General features: G+C 27.3%; 1 protein-coding gene across 1 annotated transcript; it reads right to left on the bottom strand.

Annotated features, from left to right (window-relative positions):
• Window positions 1–12,926: 12,926 nt before the first annotated feature.
• Window positions 12,927–14,158, bottom strand: LOC125423119 (uncharacterized). The gene is made up of 2 exons (XM_048476584.2): window positions 14,011–14,158; window positions 12,927–13,654 (listed from the first exon to the last, which is right to left on the bottom strand). The coding sequence occupies exons 1-2, from the start codon at window positions 14,094–14,096 to the stop codon at window positions 12,997–12,999; spliced, it is 744 nt and encodes a 247-aa protein (XP_048332541.2). The 5' UTR covers window positions 14,097–14,158; the 3' UTR covers window positions 12,927–12,996.
• Between the last annotated feature and the right edge of the window lie 3,046 nt (window positions 14,159–17,204).

Raw genomic sequence — 17,204 nt, forward strand, 5'->3', positions numbered from 1 at the left:
ATTTGAATCTGTCTAATAAAACACAGAAAGCTAAACCTACAACCGTCGTTCAACTCTGGATCATAAGGAATATTGCTATAATATTTATATGTATATATATATATATATATATATTAGTCGAAATTAAATGGAAAAAACACGTATAATTTTCTTCGGAGAGGTATATACGGCACTGGAGCGGGGCCGCCTAACTCTAGGCGGCGGTGGAGGTGGTGGCGGCGCTGTGCCATATGTGAGAAGAGACTGTTGCGTTTGGGGGTCGCCAGAAGAGATTGATGCGAAGGTAATTGTAATTAACAAACTTCCTTTTGTATATTTGTTAGATGGATCTCAGTATATTATTATATTATTATATCATTATATTACTATATTACGTAATCTTTGTTTCTTTAGTTTTTTTTAGAGAGAGAGCATGGATCTTGTACTCTTGGATTAGGCAGTTCAGATTTATAATTGGATGAATCATTAATTTATAATTTTTTTATTATTTATTTAAGAATAATGTATCAAGATTTGATTGGTTTTTATTTCTTTAACTCTTATCCATAACAAAAGTATAATAATATATTTTGATCATTTGTACTATACTATAATATCTGTGGCGATTTGTTTTTTAAAAAATCAAGTTATTATATTTCTAGAAGATTTAACTAAAGCTTATAAACAAATAAACTCCTATTTACCTCTAGCTCAACATCAAAATACACATAAAAAATAAAAGAGGAAACTTTTACAAAAATCACTGAAAAACAATTATACATAAATAAAATTAAATAATAAAATTATATGACTTTTTGGCAGGGAAGCAAAAATCGGCGAGACGGTGGAAATGTCGACGACAGTTTCCGTTGTCAACGCCGTCCGACACCGACAGAGGGGGGGGGGAAGAAGTTTCTTGCACGAGTGTCATCGATCTGTCGCCGGAATCGATGGAAGTCGACGGAATCGTCCATTGTCGGTGAAGATTTCGGGTTTTGAGTGGATAAGGTGGAAAGATCGGCCGGTTGTCGACGGGAAATTGTGGAAATTTCTGGGATATATCGGCCGGACTGGTTCATACCTGTACTAATCGAAGATAATTATATTTACATATGAAATGAGATGAGAATAATGATTGGGAATGAAGAATTCATTCGATTCGGGGGGAATAAAGGAAAATTGATGCAGCAAACACAGAATCAATCCAATTAACCAAACAGCAAAAGAAAAATACAGAAAAAATAAAGAAAACTAAAAAGTTAGAAGAGCAGAGCAGAGAGAAAGAGAAATACGTACGGGGTAAATCCTAGGGCTCCCATTTGCAGACGTCGACTTCGGGGATAACCTGGACTTCGGAATGACGGCCGTTGATCTTGAGCCTTAGGTAGTGGTTGATGAGCTCTTCGTCGGTGGGCCTGAATCTAAAACCTAGAGGCATCGATTCCAGCGACGCTACTCCCATATCTCCCCTTCACGCACGCATTCAATCGGCTGATTTTCGCTCGCTCGATTCCTTCTCCTCCGTCTGTAAAACTGTAATTTGTGTATAGTTCTCGAATTGGAGAGGGTAGCCGAGAGAAGGTAAAGGCACATAGACTCGTCAAAGTCAAATTGTTGGGGACTAAAATCCACGTGTATGAATTGAATTGATCTTTATGAAGCCTAGTGCTACTTCTTCAATTCCACCACCCTTTAGCTAATTTTTTCTCTTTTTGTTTATGATCTTTCCTTTTTGAATACCATTAACGATCTGTCAATTTGCTAGCAAGGCAAATAATTTTTTATTTTTTTTTTAACTCCATGTGTTATGAGTCTTGGGTGTGTGTGTTTGTGTTGATTTGTGTGTGTGTTTGGTTGGTGGTAACCGGCCGGGAGAAGAATTGAAGGGGGAAGAGATGGGGGGTTTCACAGAGAGAAGAGACGAGAAGAGAAGAGAAGAGAAGAGAGAGGCCGAAATTGGGAAATTGGTTTTTTTTTTTTTTTTGGTTGTTATTGGCTTAAAAAAAAAAATTGAATGAGAGGGTGAGAGCCGAAATTGAAGAAATAAAACATGAATGAATGTGCCGAAATGATTGATTGTTTGATTTTTTTTTTTCAAAATATTAATCAAGTAGGATACCGAAAGTATAGGAAAAAAATTTAAAATGAAAAAAATAATAAGTTTACAGGCTACAGCTGTGAATTCACATGCTCTGAGCCTCTGACTGAAAAAGTAAAAGTGACGGCAAGAAAAAATCATCAAAAAATTGCAGAAACAAATAATACAATGAGAGAATTGCGGAAAGAAATAATAAAATAAAGTTATTATAGGCAAGTTGGTGCTTTCGTTTTTGTTTTTTTTAAAAATTACATTCACGAGACAACTATAATTTTGAAGAGGTAAGGAAATGAATGTAGTATAAAAATGCGTGTATAGCACCTCAGCCATATTTTGATGTTTTGAATCCGTCTGTTTCAGCATAAATCATAGAGAGAATAAACATAAAGCTTCAGAAAAATGAAATTGAGTGCACGCGAAGTTTTCACTGAAGTAATTAGTTTTTAATCTTCTTTTCTTTCTTCATTCAACATTTATATTCATAAAAGGAAGAACTTTTAGGAGATCCACGTTAGAAAAAAAATCTCAATTCACAATTTCTAGATCCTCAAAAGTAAGCATTTCAATAATAAATATTGTTAAAATTGTGCTTATTATTTAACAATTTCTAATTATTATTGTTATTATTCTTATTAATATTCTTATTATTTATATTATTATTAATATTGTTATTATTGTTATTATTATTATAATTAATAATATTATTATTGTTATTTTTTTTTCGAATTATTATTGTTATTATAATTATTATCGTTATTAGTATTAATGTTGTTATTATTATTATTAATATTGTTATTATGGTTATTATTCTTCTTCTTATTATTGTTATTATTATTATTATCATGTTTTCATTATTTATATTATTATTAATATTGTTATTATTTATATTATTTTTAATATTGTTATTATTGTTATTATTATCATGATTGTTATTAATATTGTTATTATTGTTGATGTTATTATTTTTATTAATGTAGTCATTATTATTTCTATTATTAATATTATTATTAATGTTGTTATTATGGTTGTTTATTATTATTATTAATATTATTATTATTGTTATTTTTCTTCTAATTATTATTGTTATTATATTTATTATCGTTATTAGTATTAATGTTGTTATTATTGTTATTAATATTGTTATTATGGTTATTATTCTTCTTCTTACTATTGTTATTATTATTATTATTATCATGTTGTCATTATTTATATTATTATTAATATTGTTATTATTATCATGATTATTATTAATGTTGTTATTGTTGTTGATGTTATTATTTTTATTAATGTAGTTATTATTATTTCTATTATTAATATTATTATTAATGTTGTTATTATTGTTGATGTTATTATTTTTATTAATGTAGTTATTATTATTTCTATTATTAATATTATTATTAATGTTGTTATTATTGTTGTTTATTATTATTATTAATATTATTATTATTGTTATTTTTCTTCTAATTATTATTATTATTATATTTATTATCGTTATTAGTATTAATGTTGTTATTATTGTTATTAATATTGTTATTATGGTTATTATTGTTCTTCTTATTATTGTTATTATTATTATTTTTATCAAGTTGTTATTATTTATATTATTATTAACATTGTTATTATTATCATGATTCTTATTAATGTTGTTATTATTGTTGATGTTATTATTTTTATTAATGTAGTTATTATTATTTCTATTATTAATATTATTATTAATATTGCTATTATTGTTGTTTATTATTATTATTAATATTATTATTATTGTTATTTTTCTTCTAATTATTATTACTATTATATTTATTATCGTTATTAGTATTAATGTTGTTATTATTGTTATTAATATTGTTATTATGATTCTTCTTCTTCTTCTTCTTATTGTTATTATTATTATTATTATCAAGTTGTTATTATTTATATTATTATTATTATTGTTATTATTATCATGATTATTATTAATGTTGTTATTATTGTTGATGTTATTATTTTTACTAATATAGTTATTATTATTTCTATTATTAATATTATTATTAATGTTGTTATTATTGTTGTTTATTATTATTATTAATATTATTATTATTGTTATTTTTCTTCTAATTATTATTATTATTATATTTATTATCGTTATTAGTATTAATGTTATTATTATTGTTATTATGGTTATTATTCTTCTTCTTACTATTGTTATTATTATTATTATTATCATGTTGTCATTATTTATATTATTATTAATATTGTTATTATTATCATGATTATTATTAATGTTGTTATTGTTGTTGATGTTATTATTTTTATTAATGTAGTTATTATTATTTCTATTATTAATATTATTATTAATGTTGTTATTATTGTTGTTTATTATTATTATTAATATTATTATTGTTATTTTTCTTCTAATTATTATTACTATTATATTTATTATCGTTATTAGTATTAATGTTGTTATTATTGTTATTAATATTGTTATTATGATTATTATTCTTCTTCTTCTTATTGTTATTATTATTATTATTATTATCAAGTTGTTATTATTTATATTATTATTAATATTGTTATTATTATCATGATTATTATTAATGTTGTTATTATTGTTGATTTATTATTTTTATTAATGTAGTTATTATTATTTCTATTATTAATATTATTATTAATGTTGTTATTATTGTTGTTTATTATTATTATTAATATTATTATTATTGTTATTTTTCTTCTAATTATTATTATTATTATATTTATTATCGTTATTAGTATTAATGTTGTTATTATTGTTATTAATATTGTTGTTATGGTTATTATTGTTCTTCTTATTATTGTTATTATTATTATTTTTATCAAGTTGTTATTATTTATATTATTATTAATATTGTTAGTATTATCATGATTGTTATTGATGTTGTTATTATTGTTGATGTTATTATTTTTATTAATGTAGTTATTATTATTTCTGTTATTAATATTATTATTAATGTTGTTATTATTGTTGTTTATTATTATTATTAATACTATTATTATTGTAATTCTTCTTCTAATTATTATTGTTATTATACTTGTTATCGTTATTATTATTAATGTTGTTATTATTATTATTAATATTGTTATTATTATTGTTTATTAATATTGTTATTATTGTTATTCTTATTATTATTGAAATTATTATTACTTTTATTATTTTTTTACTTGTTATTATTATTATTATTTTTCTTATTCTTATTGTTCTTCTTAATATTATTATTAATTTAATAATTATGTATGATTATTAAAAGGAAAAATGGAAAGTAGTAGCGGAAAAGCAGATCCAGCTTGGTCACATTGTATTCCAATTGAAGGTAACAAGTATGGTACAATTTGCAAATATTGTAACCATAAAATGCAAAGTGGTGGAATAACAAGATCAAAGTATCATTTAGCACATTCTGATCCAAAAAGTAATGTCAAAAAGTACCCCAATGTACCTCCAGAAGTGAAGAAAGAGATTTACCATTATTTGAGGAAGAAAGAACATGCAAAATTGAAAAAAAAGACAATGGAGGAAGACATTCGTAATGAATTACGGGGTAACTTAGCTCCATCTCGGAGTAATTATGATGATTGTGACGATGATGATGATGATAATGATGATATATGTATATATCCAGTAGATATGCATCCTGATGAAAGAGACTCATATAAAGCTACAGTCCGTGCATCTAAACAAGATAGATGGGAGGAAGAACAAGGAAGGAACTTTATTAACCCTAGAGGTCAAGGATCAGGATCTTCCCGAGAGGGTGGTAGTCAACCATGTGCTCAATTTCGTCGTGCAACAAGTGTGAGGGAGCCCATTCGTAGACAACAATCTCAACAATTTTCTCCAGTTGCACTTGCACCTTCATTGTATAAGTCATCCGGTGCAAACAAAAAAATATAAAAGATGTGTTGACAAAAGGTGATATGAAAAACACATTGGGAAGACTAGTAGCAAAGTTCTTTATTTATGATAATGTCCCACCTGCAAAGGCAAAATCGCACCATTTCAAAAACATGATCGTTGGTGCTCAACAATCAGGTATGAGAGTTCAAATTCCATCTCCATATGAAATTAAGAAAAAATATCTAGACATGGAATATAAAGAGATGCAACAGCATATTGAAAAGTTTAAAGAAAGCTGGAAGACATATGGTTGTACAATTATATGCGATGGATGGACAGGACCAACTAAGCTGTCCATATTGAATTTTATGGTCTATTGCAAAGGGTCATCAGTATTTCTTAAGTCAGTTGATGCCTCAGATAAAATAAAAAACTATAAGTATATATACAAACTTTTGGAGAATGTTATCAATGAAGTGGGCAAGAACAATGTTGTGCAGGTAGTCGCGGATAACGGTTCTGCATTCGTAAAGGCTGGTAAGAAATTGATGACACAGTACAACTTGTATTGGACACCATGTGCTGCGTATTGTATTGATCTTATATTTGAGGATATTGGAAAGCATGAAAGTATTGCAAGGATCATTCAGCGTACAAGAATGATAACCAATTATATTTATAATCATAATTGGTTACTTTCTTTAATGCGAGATATATGCAAAGGAGACATCGCTCGACCAAGAGCAACAAGGTTTGCAACAAACCATATTGCTTTAAATAGTCTCCATAAAAAGAAAGCTTCTCTAAAACAAGTCTTTACAAGCGATGCATGGGCTGAGCATCAATTGAGTTGAACAAAAGCAGGTAAAGAAGTGGAGAAACTTGTCCTTGATAATCATTTTTGGGATTCTATTATTCACGTTGTTAATTTGTATGGGCCATTATATAATATTTTGCGAATTGTTGATGCTGCGTTCATACCTACGATGCCAATATTATATGATTGTTTTCAAAAAATGAGATATGCAATCAATAACCAAAGAGGAATTCAGTGGGTGATGGGCATCATAAATGCTCGATGGGACAATACACTTTCTCATCCTCTCCATATGGCTGGTAATTTTATGTCAATTACTTATTATTAATTAGTATTTTGTCTTATAATTTATATATTAGATTTAATTTTTATTATTATTTTGTAGCATACTTTCTGAATCCACGGTTCCAGTATAAAAAAAGAATTGGCACTGATTCAGATCTTGTACAAGCTGTTCATGCTGTCTTTGCAGCATTATATCCAAATTCAGATCGTATATCTTAATTTGGAAATGAAGTAAGATTTTGTTTATTATTATTTTTTAACTAACATAGTAATAACATTTTTTATAAATTTTTTCATTTTTACATATAGATAATATGCTTTAGAGAAGGAGCTTTTTACGCTTCAATAGAATGAATTCGGTAAGGGTAGAATACGCCCTATGGTCGATCGAAGGTCCTGTGCCACTTGAACTCAAATCTATCTTACCTTCAATCCATCTTTGTCCAGCCAGCTTATAACTAAATGTTAGACCGGGCTGACACAACCGAATGCACGAAAAGGGTTTGGTGATCGTGTAGCAATTGCCGCCCGGGCAGAAATGATACCTGGTATGTGCATTTCAATTACTTGTTATAAAAAAATGTGCTTAATATAAAAATTTTTATTAATAATTAAATTTTTTTAAAATTTAATATATTTTGATTTATAATGTTGAAATATACAGCTGAATGGTGGACAATGTATGGTAATAGCACCCCAACACTCAAAAAATTGGCAATGCGTATTTTGTCACAAACTGTATCATCATCCGCATACGAGCGTAATTGGAGCACCTTCGCTTTAATACACACAAAACAACGAAATAGACTCGCATATGAAAAACTTCAGAAATTGGTTTTTTGCTACTATAATATGAAATTGCGGATACGTGATATGGAATTAACAAATCAACCGCAATTAGATTATGATTATTTGGATCTTCTTGAAATTGGAGCTGACCCTGATGAAGATGAAGATAATCTTATTATCCAATGGGTTAAGAATTCACACTTAGATGATGATGAAGGCAAACCAGATCCTCGAGTCGCAATGCATGCTTCACAATTAGGGATAAATGTTGAGAATGTTATTGCTGAAGAAGTTATGAGCAGTGATAGTGGAGGAAATTATTCGTTTGAAGTAGTGACAAGGCCTTTAACTAGACGATTTAGTCCTCGTGTAGAAACATTTGGTGGTGGTTATTCTCAACGAAAATGAATATGAGGATGAAGTTAATGATGATGTTGTTGATCTTGATGATGATGATGATGATGATGACGACGACGACGATGACGGTGGCGGTGGTGGTGGTGGTGGCAATAGAGGAGGAGGATATAATATAGGTGGAGGTAGGAGTGGAACATACTATCGAGAACCAAGCCAACAACCATTAAGCCCATTTATTTGTGAAGATCAATATACACATGCAACACAGGATTTTGATCATGGAGCTCGAACAGCAGGCACTGGTTCAAGAAGGCATTATGGCACTTCGATGATGAATCAACATGATGAAGATTATCTTTCTAACTCTTTGGATGCAATGAGTTTAAATACAAAAGTTAATTCTCAATCTGGAAATTCTGAGATTCCAATTGTGTATCCAATTGGTCAAATGAGCTCACATAATCCTCACAGAGATTACGATGTTGATATCTTCAATCATCCCATGTCTCAAAATGAATGTTACACTCCTCATTGGATAAATCCACACTATCCTCCAGTTGGACAATTGGTTGGGATTGATAGAGAAAGATATACTTGGCACATCTACAATTACATGGAAAATTTCTCTAATATGATGAGTTGGAATGCCTATTGCTATACACGTGAAACATCAAGATATGATCATCAATTTGAAGAACCAAGGAATTCTTTTTGGTATTAATAATGTATTAGGGATTATATTTGAGAATTTCTTGTATCTTACTATTATCTGTTAAATTTTCTATATTTTGGTGTGAATTAACTTTATATTTTATTCACTTATAAATAATTTGTTATATTTATAGAATATTTTATGATTATTGTATTCTAATTATTGTATTCTTATATAATTTTATTATATTAATTATCTCATATATAAAAAATTGTATTCTAAATTAAAAATTTACAGTTTCTGTAACTTTACCGATATTTCCATCGATATCGACATTTCTATCGATATTTCCGTAAAATCATACCCTCGACATTTCCATCGACATCGATATTTTCTTCACTGCTTACTATTATCTGTTAAATTTTCTATATTTTGGTGTGAATTAACTTTATATTTTATTCACTTATAAATAATTTGTTATATTTGTAGAATATTTTATGATTATTGTATTCTAATTATTGTATTCTTATATAATTTTATTATATTAATTATCTCATATATAAAAAATTGTATTCTAAATTAAAAATTTACAGTTTTCGTAACTTTACCGATATTTCCATCGATATCGACATTTCTATCGATATCTTCAATCATCCCATGTCGGATGGTTTAGGCTTTAAGTGAGGGATTGTAAAATTTTAAGTTGTAGGCGTTTCATCAGCAGCCGAAAGATAAAAAAGAAAATAAAAAATCGAATGCCTTTTAAGCAATTTTCATGAGTACCTATACAAATTCTATTCCAAAACATCTGTCTCACATTTTTCTCATCGCACGTAACTATTAAAATCAAGTTGTGAATCGAGTTTCCGAAGCTTTCAACAACTCTGACAAGTTTATAATTAATCAACATCCCTATCCCTCTTTATGGGCAACACAAAGAACATCAATCGGGCAAGAATATTGGAGGAAAGCAGATTAGCTAGACGGATTGTTAGTATCAACAAAAAATAGACGGATTATTATCCTGAGAGAAGTTTATAACTGGATAAACAAGCTCATCCGATATTTACCAAAAAAAAAGATGCTTATCTGATGGACTTACTGGACTAGATTTTTTAGACTTTTAATTACTCTTTGGAAATGTATTATTATTTTTTTTAAAAAAATAATAGTATAAAAATGTGGCCCATAGAAATCAAATTCCCTTTTCAAAGTGGAAAATTGTAGGTCCATGAAAATCAAATTCCCCAAAAACATTTATTTGTACATCACTATTTTAATTTTTGGCCTTTTTGACAAGTGATTTTGAAAAGAAAAACCTTGTAAATCAAGTGAATTAATGAGGGTTTCGAGAGAAAATGTTATTTCCAAGTAATTTCTTAAATTTGTAAATCTTAAATTCCTACTTCCTATTTAATCATTTATTTGTTTAGTTATTTGATCAATTATTTATTTATTCACTTAATTGTTTACTTATATATTTGCATAATCTAATTTATTTATTTATTTTTTTAATTATTTCTTTTGCTTATATAGTAATCTTATTAGTAATTAGTCAAGTACCACTTATTGAGATGATTAGCATTTTATTTTTTTATTATTATTTTTTGTTTTTAAATTCGTTCCTTAGGTCCAAGTGACAAGTGGATTTTGATCCTCTAGGGTGCAAGCTCATTGTTGTTTTCTTCCGTTGCTGTATCCGAATTAGAATATTCTACCTTCTCATCTTTGTATTATTATTATTATTATTATTATTATTATTACTTTTGCAATCATGCTACCTTTGTTCTTAAAATAAATTCTTAGTATGCTTTGGTACTAAATTTTGGGTGTGGAATATTTGTAATTATTACTTTTTTTGTTTTATTAATTATTAATTTTGTACCTGGCTCTTTTATTTGTAGAGTACTGGAACTTTATGAAAAATTTATATAGTAAGATGGGAAGAATAAAACGGTTATATTGTTGAAATACGTTTTTTTGTACAAAAATTTCTAGGTAAGTCTAACCCTTAGGAAGATACTATTGAATTTCCAATAAAAACTAGCAATAGGGTTTCTCCAAGATAGGGTTAGCCTAGAGTTCCTGTAGGGGTCTGAGAGGGTTTTAATATTTAAGATGTATAATTGGATGACATCAATAATTCATAATTTTTTGTTTGTGACTACTTGTACCATTATAACATCTGTGGTGATATTTAGAAAAAAAAAAGTAATTAAGTTATTAATATTTTTTAGAAGATTTTAACTAAAATTTATAAACAAATATATTCATATAAACCTCTAGTTTAACAGCAAAATACCCAAAAAAAAATAAAAAAGGAATTTTTTGCAAAAGCCATTAAAATAAATTTATTCAAAAAAAAAAAAATCAAATAATCAATTATATGACTCTTTGGTATAATCTCATGTTGGATGGTATTATGCTTTCAAATGTTCTTTGACTTTAAGTTGTGGACGTTTTATCAGCAGTTGAACAGATAAATAATTAAAAAAAAATTAAATGCATTTTAAGCAATTTTCATGCATGACATGATCATCCAAGCTAAAATAGTATTGTTAAAATTCTGTTGGGATTCAAAATAAAAATATACAACAAATCTTATATATATATATATATATATATATATATATATATATGTATATATCTGCAATAAATGTTAAGTTCCAAGTTTTAATGACTCGATATTATATTAGTAATTTTTTTAGCCGACTATTTTATAAATTTTTAGTGATAAGTAAAGAAAAAAAATTAAATTGGAAAATTATTGAAAGGTAAAATAATGTCAAAAAAAACCAAAAAAAAAAAAAAGAATTGTGAAATAATAAAGCAATGCTAGAGGTACCAAATAAATTTGCATACTAAAAGATATGTATAAGTGTTATATGTCAGTACTTTATTGGTCTTACATATTTATATAATAATCTAATTATATATAAGTAAACTTTTGAAGGTATAAATGAAACAAAACATAAATCTATTAAATAGTTAGATAAGACACTTGTAGATTTATTTAATATTATTCTTTAAATTTTATATTTTACTTTAAATCAATAGTACTTTATATGAGAAATTTATTTTAAAGTGGGATCAGGAATTCATTCTTGGTCTTCTATATATATATATATATATATATGAATATAAACAAAAATATATTAATTTGAAAGTTTTCTGTGTTCAGCCTTCTAAGTAGCTATCATTCTCCTAATTAAATTGAAAAAAAAAAAAAATATATATATATATATATTACTTAAAAACCAATGGAATTTCCAGTTTCTTCTTCCGATCCTGTCAAATTGTTATAGGTTACCTTGTTGCAAGTGTAGTTGAGGCATAGCCTGGAGAGAAAGGGAGGGCCTATATTCCTTAGGTATGTGGTAGTAATCTGGTTGTAATGTTTGTTTTAATTTGGATGTAGGGTTACAAATTCAGGCTACCTCTCCCAATCTAAGCCCAAACGTTCAGGCTCAGAGTTTGCACTAGGCTTTTTTTGGGTTGGAGAGAGAATTTGAGTTGGGTCAAACCAGGCCAACAATCCAATTTAAATTTCCCATCTATCCTATGGGTACTGAGCTGGGCTTAGGCTCAGGTATCAGGACTTCGAATTTAAAGTTTACATTCAAATTAAAAATTTAAAAATTTAATTTTTATTTTTCTTATAGTTTTAAATTTGATTCAAATTTTTTTTTGTTTAAAATATCTTTATAATAATAAAATAAAATAATAGCTTAATAAATGGACAATGTTATAAGTATCAAATTTATTAAGTAAATTTTTTGTATCAAATGATATACCTATTTTATTAATGGTCGATAAATTGATAAATATTTTAAATTTAAGGAAAGTAAATGCATAGAATCATCCAATTATATTGTTTTTATACTTCTCGAGTATGACATTATATATTATTTATTTTATTTAAAAAGTAATTGATTTTTAAGTTTGAATTATATGTGGATGAATCAAATGAAGAAATATATTACCAAAAAAAAAAAAAAAAAAAGGAAAATGAAGGATAGAAGGAAAGAATCAACTGGACAAATTAATTATCATAATTATTAATAATAATAGAAGTTATTACCAATACTCCTCATGGAAAGAACTAACTGGCAAAAGTCGTGGACTCGGAGAAAATACTGCAAAAATAATCATACAAAAAATCATGCAAAATGTTACCATAAAAAGAAAAGAGCTTCTCCAGCTTCCATCAACAAAACATATGCTGGAACAAAACATATGCTGGGTGGTTGAAAGTCAATTTTCCGTGTTTCATTTGGTGAAATGACTATCTTAGATATCTTACACACGGCGGTCATATCACCAGTGCTTTTCGTCCACGTGCCCTCTATCATTCTTACCCGAGTCATCAACTGAAACTCGAGAAAAGAAATCCAGCTTCTTCTGTCGTACATGACCAAATGATCAAAAGCAACACCATCCATTTGAGCTTTAATAATAATGGTTCCATTGTCTTGCTCGATTGGTGCGACCGTTGTATCGGAGATTAGTTTTATATCATCGTATATTTCATGTATATTTTCGCCATGGAATATCTTATGTATTTTTTGGCGATGGAAAGCTAGAACATTGATGTGGTCATAAGCAATGCTGTAATTGTGGTTTTGGTTTTCTACCAGAAAAGCCATCTCCAAATTGGCAGTAGTTACCTGCTGATGATTTGTACCTGTGGAAGGTATATCGATGACAGTGATGGAGATAGACTCCACCGAGATGGAAGGCAATTGGGGAATCCATGCAATTGTTATCGCACACCCAATCCAAACCAAGACAGTCACACTATTCGCTAAATCACAAAACTCTTTTTCATCGCTATTAAAAAAAAAAAAAAAAAAACAAAAGCTTTAAAAAAAAGAATATCATAATAATTGAAAATAATAAATAATTAATTTCAAATTAATTTTGTCCCCATACATGTATACAAGAAACTCACAAAGCAAAATTAACTAATAAGCAATAAACTATTAGCAAAATAGGATTGTAGAACACTTTTTCGTTGATGATATATGAAAGTGTGTGTCTCATATCTAATTTGAATCTGTCTAATAAAACACAGAAAGCTAAACCTACAACCGTCGTTCAACTCTGGATCGTAAGGAATATTGCTATAATATTTATATGTATATATATATATATATTAGTCGAAATTAAATGAAAAAAACACGTACAATTTTCTTCGGAGAGGTATATACGGCACTGGAGCGGGGCCGCCTAACTCTAGGTGTCGGTGGAGGTGGTGGCGGCTCTGTGTCATATGTGAGAAGAGACTGTTGCGTTTGGGGGCCACCAGAAGAGATTGATGCAAAGGCAATTGTAATTAACAAACTTTCTTTTGTATATCCGTTAGATGGATCTCAGTATATTATTATATTATTATATCATTATATTACTATACTACGTAATCTTTTTTTCTTTAGTTTTTTTAGAGAGAGAGCATGGATCTTGAACTCTTGGATTAGGCAGTTCAGATTTATAATTGGATGAATCATTAATTTATAATTTTTTTATTATTTATTTGAGAATAATGTATCAAGATTTGATTGGTTTTTATTTCTTTAACTCTTATCTATAACAAAAGTATAATAATATATTTTGATCATTTGTACTATACTATGTGGCGATTTTTTTTTAAAAAAAATCAAGTTATTATATTTCTAGAAGATTTTAACTAAAGCTTATAAACAAATAAACTCCTATTTACCTCTAGCTCAACATCAAAATACACATAAAAAATAAAAGAGGAAACTTTTACAAAAATCACTGAAAAACAATTATACATAAATAAAATTAAATAATAAAATTATATGAGATGTCGGATGGTTTAGGCTTTAAGTGAGGGATTGTAATATTTTAAGTTGTAGGCGTTCCATCAGCAGCCGAAAGATTAAAAAGAAAATAAAAAATCGAATGCCATTTAAGCAATTTTCATAAGTACCTATACAAATTCTATTCCAAAACATCTGTCTCACATTTTTCTCATCGCATGTAACTATTAAAATCAAGTGTGAATCGAGTTTCCGAAGCTTTCAACAACTCTGACAAGTTTATAATTAATCAACATCCCTATCCCTCTTTATGGGCAACACGAAGAACATCAATCGGGCCAGAATATTGGAGGAAAGCAGATTAGCTAGACGGATTGTTAATATCAACAAAAAATAGACGGATTATTATCCTGAGAGAAGTTTATAACTGGATAAACACGCTCATCCGATATTTATCCAAAAAAAATATGCTTATCTGATGGATTCATTGGACTAGATTTTTTAAACTTTTAATTACTTTTTGGGAAATGTATTATTATTTTTTTTAAAAAAAAAAAAAATAATATAAAAATGTGGCCCATAGAAATCAAATTCCCTTTTCAAAGTGGAAAATTGTAGGTCCATGAAAATCAAATTCCCCAAAAACATTAGTTTATATAAATCATGATTAATTATTTTCTTGAAGAAATAATCTAACTGGAGCTTGCACATAAACGTGTATATATGTGTTCGGTCTTGGTCTCTTTTGGACTTCTGCTAGGGCTTGAGATTGGGCTTATTAAACAGAAGGCTCATTTACAATCAGCTCCAGCGTTAAAAGTTTTTCACAAATAAATTATATATTTATTTTCATTCGGTGTTTTGGAACGGAGCCTCTTTTTTTTTTTTTTTTTCAATTTATTTTTTTTATTATTTATTTTTTGTGGTGAAGATGTTGTAAGGAAGCTTGATGTGATGATTTTTTTTTTCCATAAAAAAATATTTAAAAAAATGTTCAATATTTTGTGACTCTGTATTTTTTTTATCGTAATAAACTCAGAAAATATATCAATTAATGGTAAATAAAAATTACCAAAAAAAAAAATAAAAAATAAAAAATGAAGAATAAAAATAACTACGTTATATTTGGAGTTATTCATATTTAGAAGCAATTAACCTCATGACAAAAATGAGTGAAATTGAGACCAATTCAGGGCAAGTTTTAAACTAACAAACTATTATGCAATTGAAAGTTTCCTAGTGAAACTCAGTAAAAAAAGAAAATATTCTTTATCTAACTGTTTTTTTTTTTTGGATAAATTTTTTTTTTTTTAATTTAAAGAAGGGCAAAGTTAATTTCTCCAGGATTAACTCTTTGTACAATATAATTTCTTCGGCAATCAAGAAAGCATAATTTCTCAAAATATTATGCAAGTTAATGCCCTCTTGTCTCATAAAATCTAACTTATATGCAAAATGTAGCTCAATATTATTTATCATAATAAACTTAGAAAATATATTAAATAATATTAAATGAGGTTTCTTATGCTCATTATATCTATAGAAATGATATTATTGTAAATAAAAAAAATATTGTTGTAAATGATAATATATATTCTACCAATTAATGAAGAATAAAAATAATTTTTGATATTGGATATCCCTTACTTGTCTTTCCGTGGAGCCAGGCCCAAAATAAAAAGTGTCAAAAATTAAATAAATATTCTCAAACTTTTTAGTTTTTACAAACATTGCAAGCTTAATCCTAAGCTTTTTATTTTTATTTTTTAATTTTTTGAAAACAAATATTAAGAAGCTTAATTAATCCTTTTGTTTAGGATTGTATAGAGAAACCCAAGTTTGAAATGGGATAAATCCAAAAATAGTAAACAAATACATTAAAATATCTCTAATGGATCTATTAATAGAGTCTGTATGGTATATGAATTGGAAAATATTGATATTTATGTGGCATGATGTCTATTTAATAAATAATATTTATTTAAAATTAATATCCAATAGATCCTGTTCAGAATAAAATAAAATGATGATATGCAATTTTTTTTAAAAAAATTATACATAATTAAAATACAACAATAGAAAAATCAAAAGACAACAAAAAACAATGAATGAATGGAAAACTTAACCAGGGAGAGAAGACAAAACATACCAATTAAGGCAAAAGAAATTACCCCATTAAGTAAAAAGTCTAGAGCCTGAGCCCACTCCAAATAGAAAATTGGACGGGCTTGGGCTTGGACGATATCGTGTTTTGGCTGACTTTGGATTGTATTTTTTTGGGCATATCTGATCAGTTTTTGGGCTTTTTGACTTTTTTAATGTTCCTGTTGGATGCCATCATTGATAATTCATTTTTATTTTCCTAAATTGCTTTTAGTGTTTCTAAATTTGTCATTCACCACTGTCCCTCCAAAACTCATCAGCTAACATTTAATTTGGAGGTAGTTTAAGGAGAATTGAATGAAATATAGAAAATATTCTATACATTATAATGTACAGATTATAATTTATCAAAAAATAATGAAAAAATAAATAAATTGATTTGAATAATGCAGAATAGATTGGGTTTTGGTTTGAAACAATGTCCTAAAAACAAT

The sequence above is a fragment of the Ziziphus jujuba genome, chromosome 5 (genome assembly GCF_031755915.1).
Source record: "Ziziphus jujuba cultivar Dongzao chromosome 5, ASM3175591v1".
Classification (NCBI taxonomy): Eukaryota; Viridiplantae; Streptophyta; class Magnoliopsida; order Rosales; family Rhamnaceae; genus Ziziphus; species Ziziphus jujuba.

Coding starts and splice junctions, on each gene's coding strand:
- LOC125423119 (XM_048476584.2), bottom strand. CDS start 14,096: ATGACACAGAGCCGCCACCACCTCCACCGACACCTAGAGTTAGGCGGC. Junction 13,655..14,010: donor ATACCTCTCCGAAGAAAATT/GTACGTGTTTTT, acceptor TTTTTTTAATAG/CGATGAAAAAGAGTTTTGTG.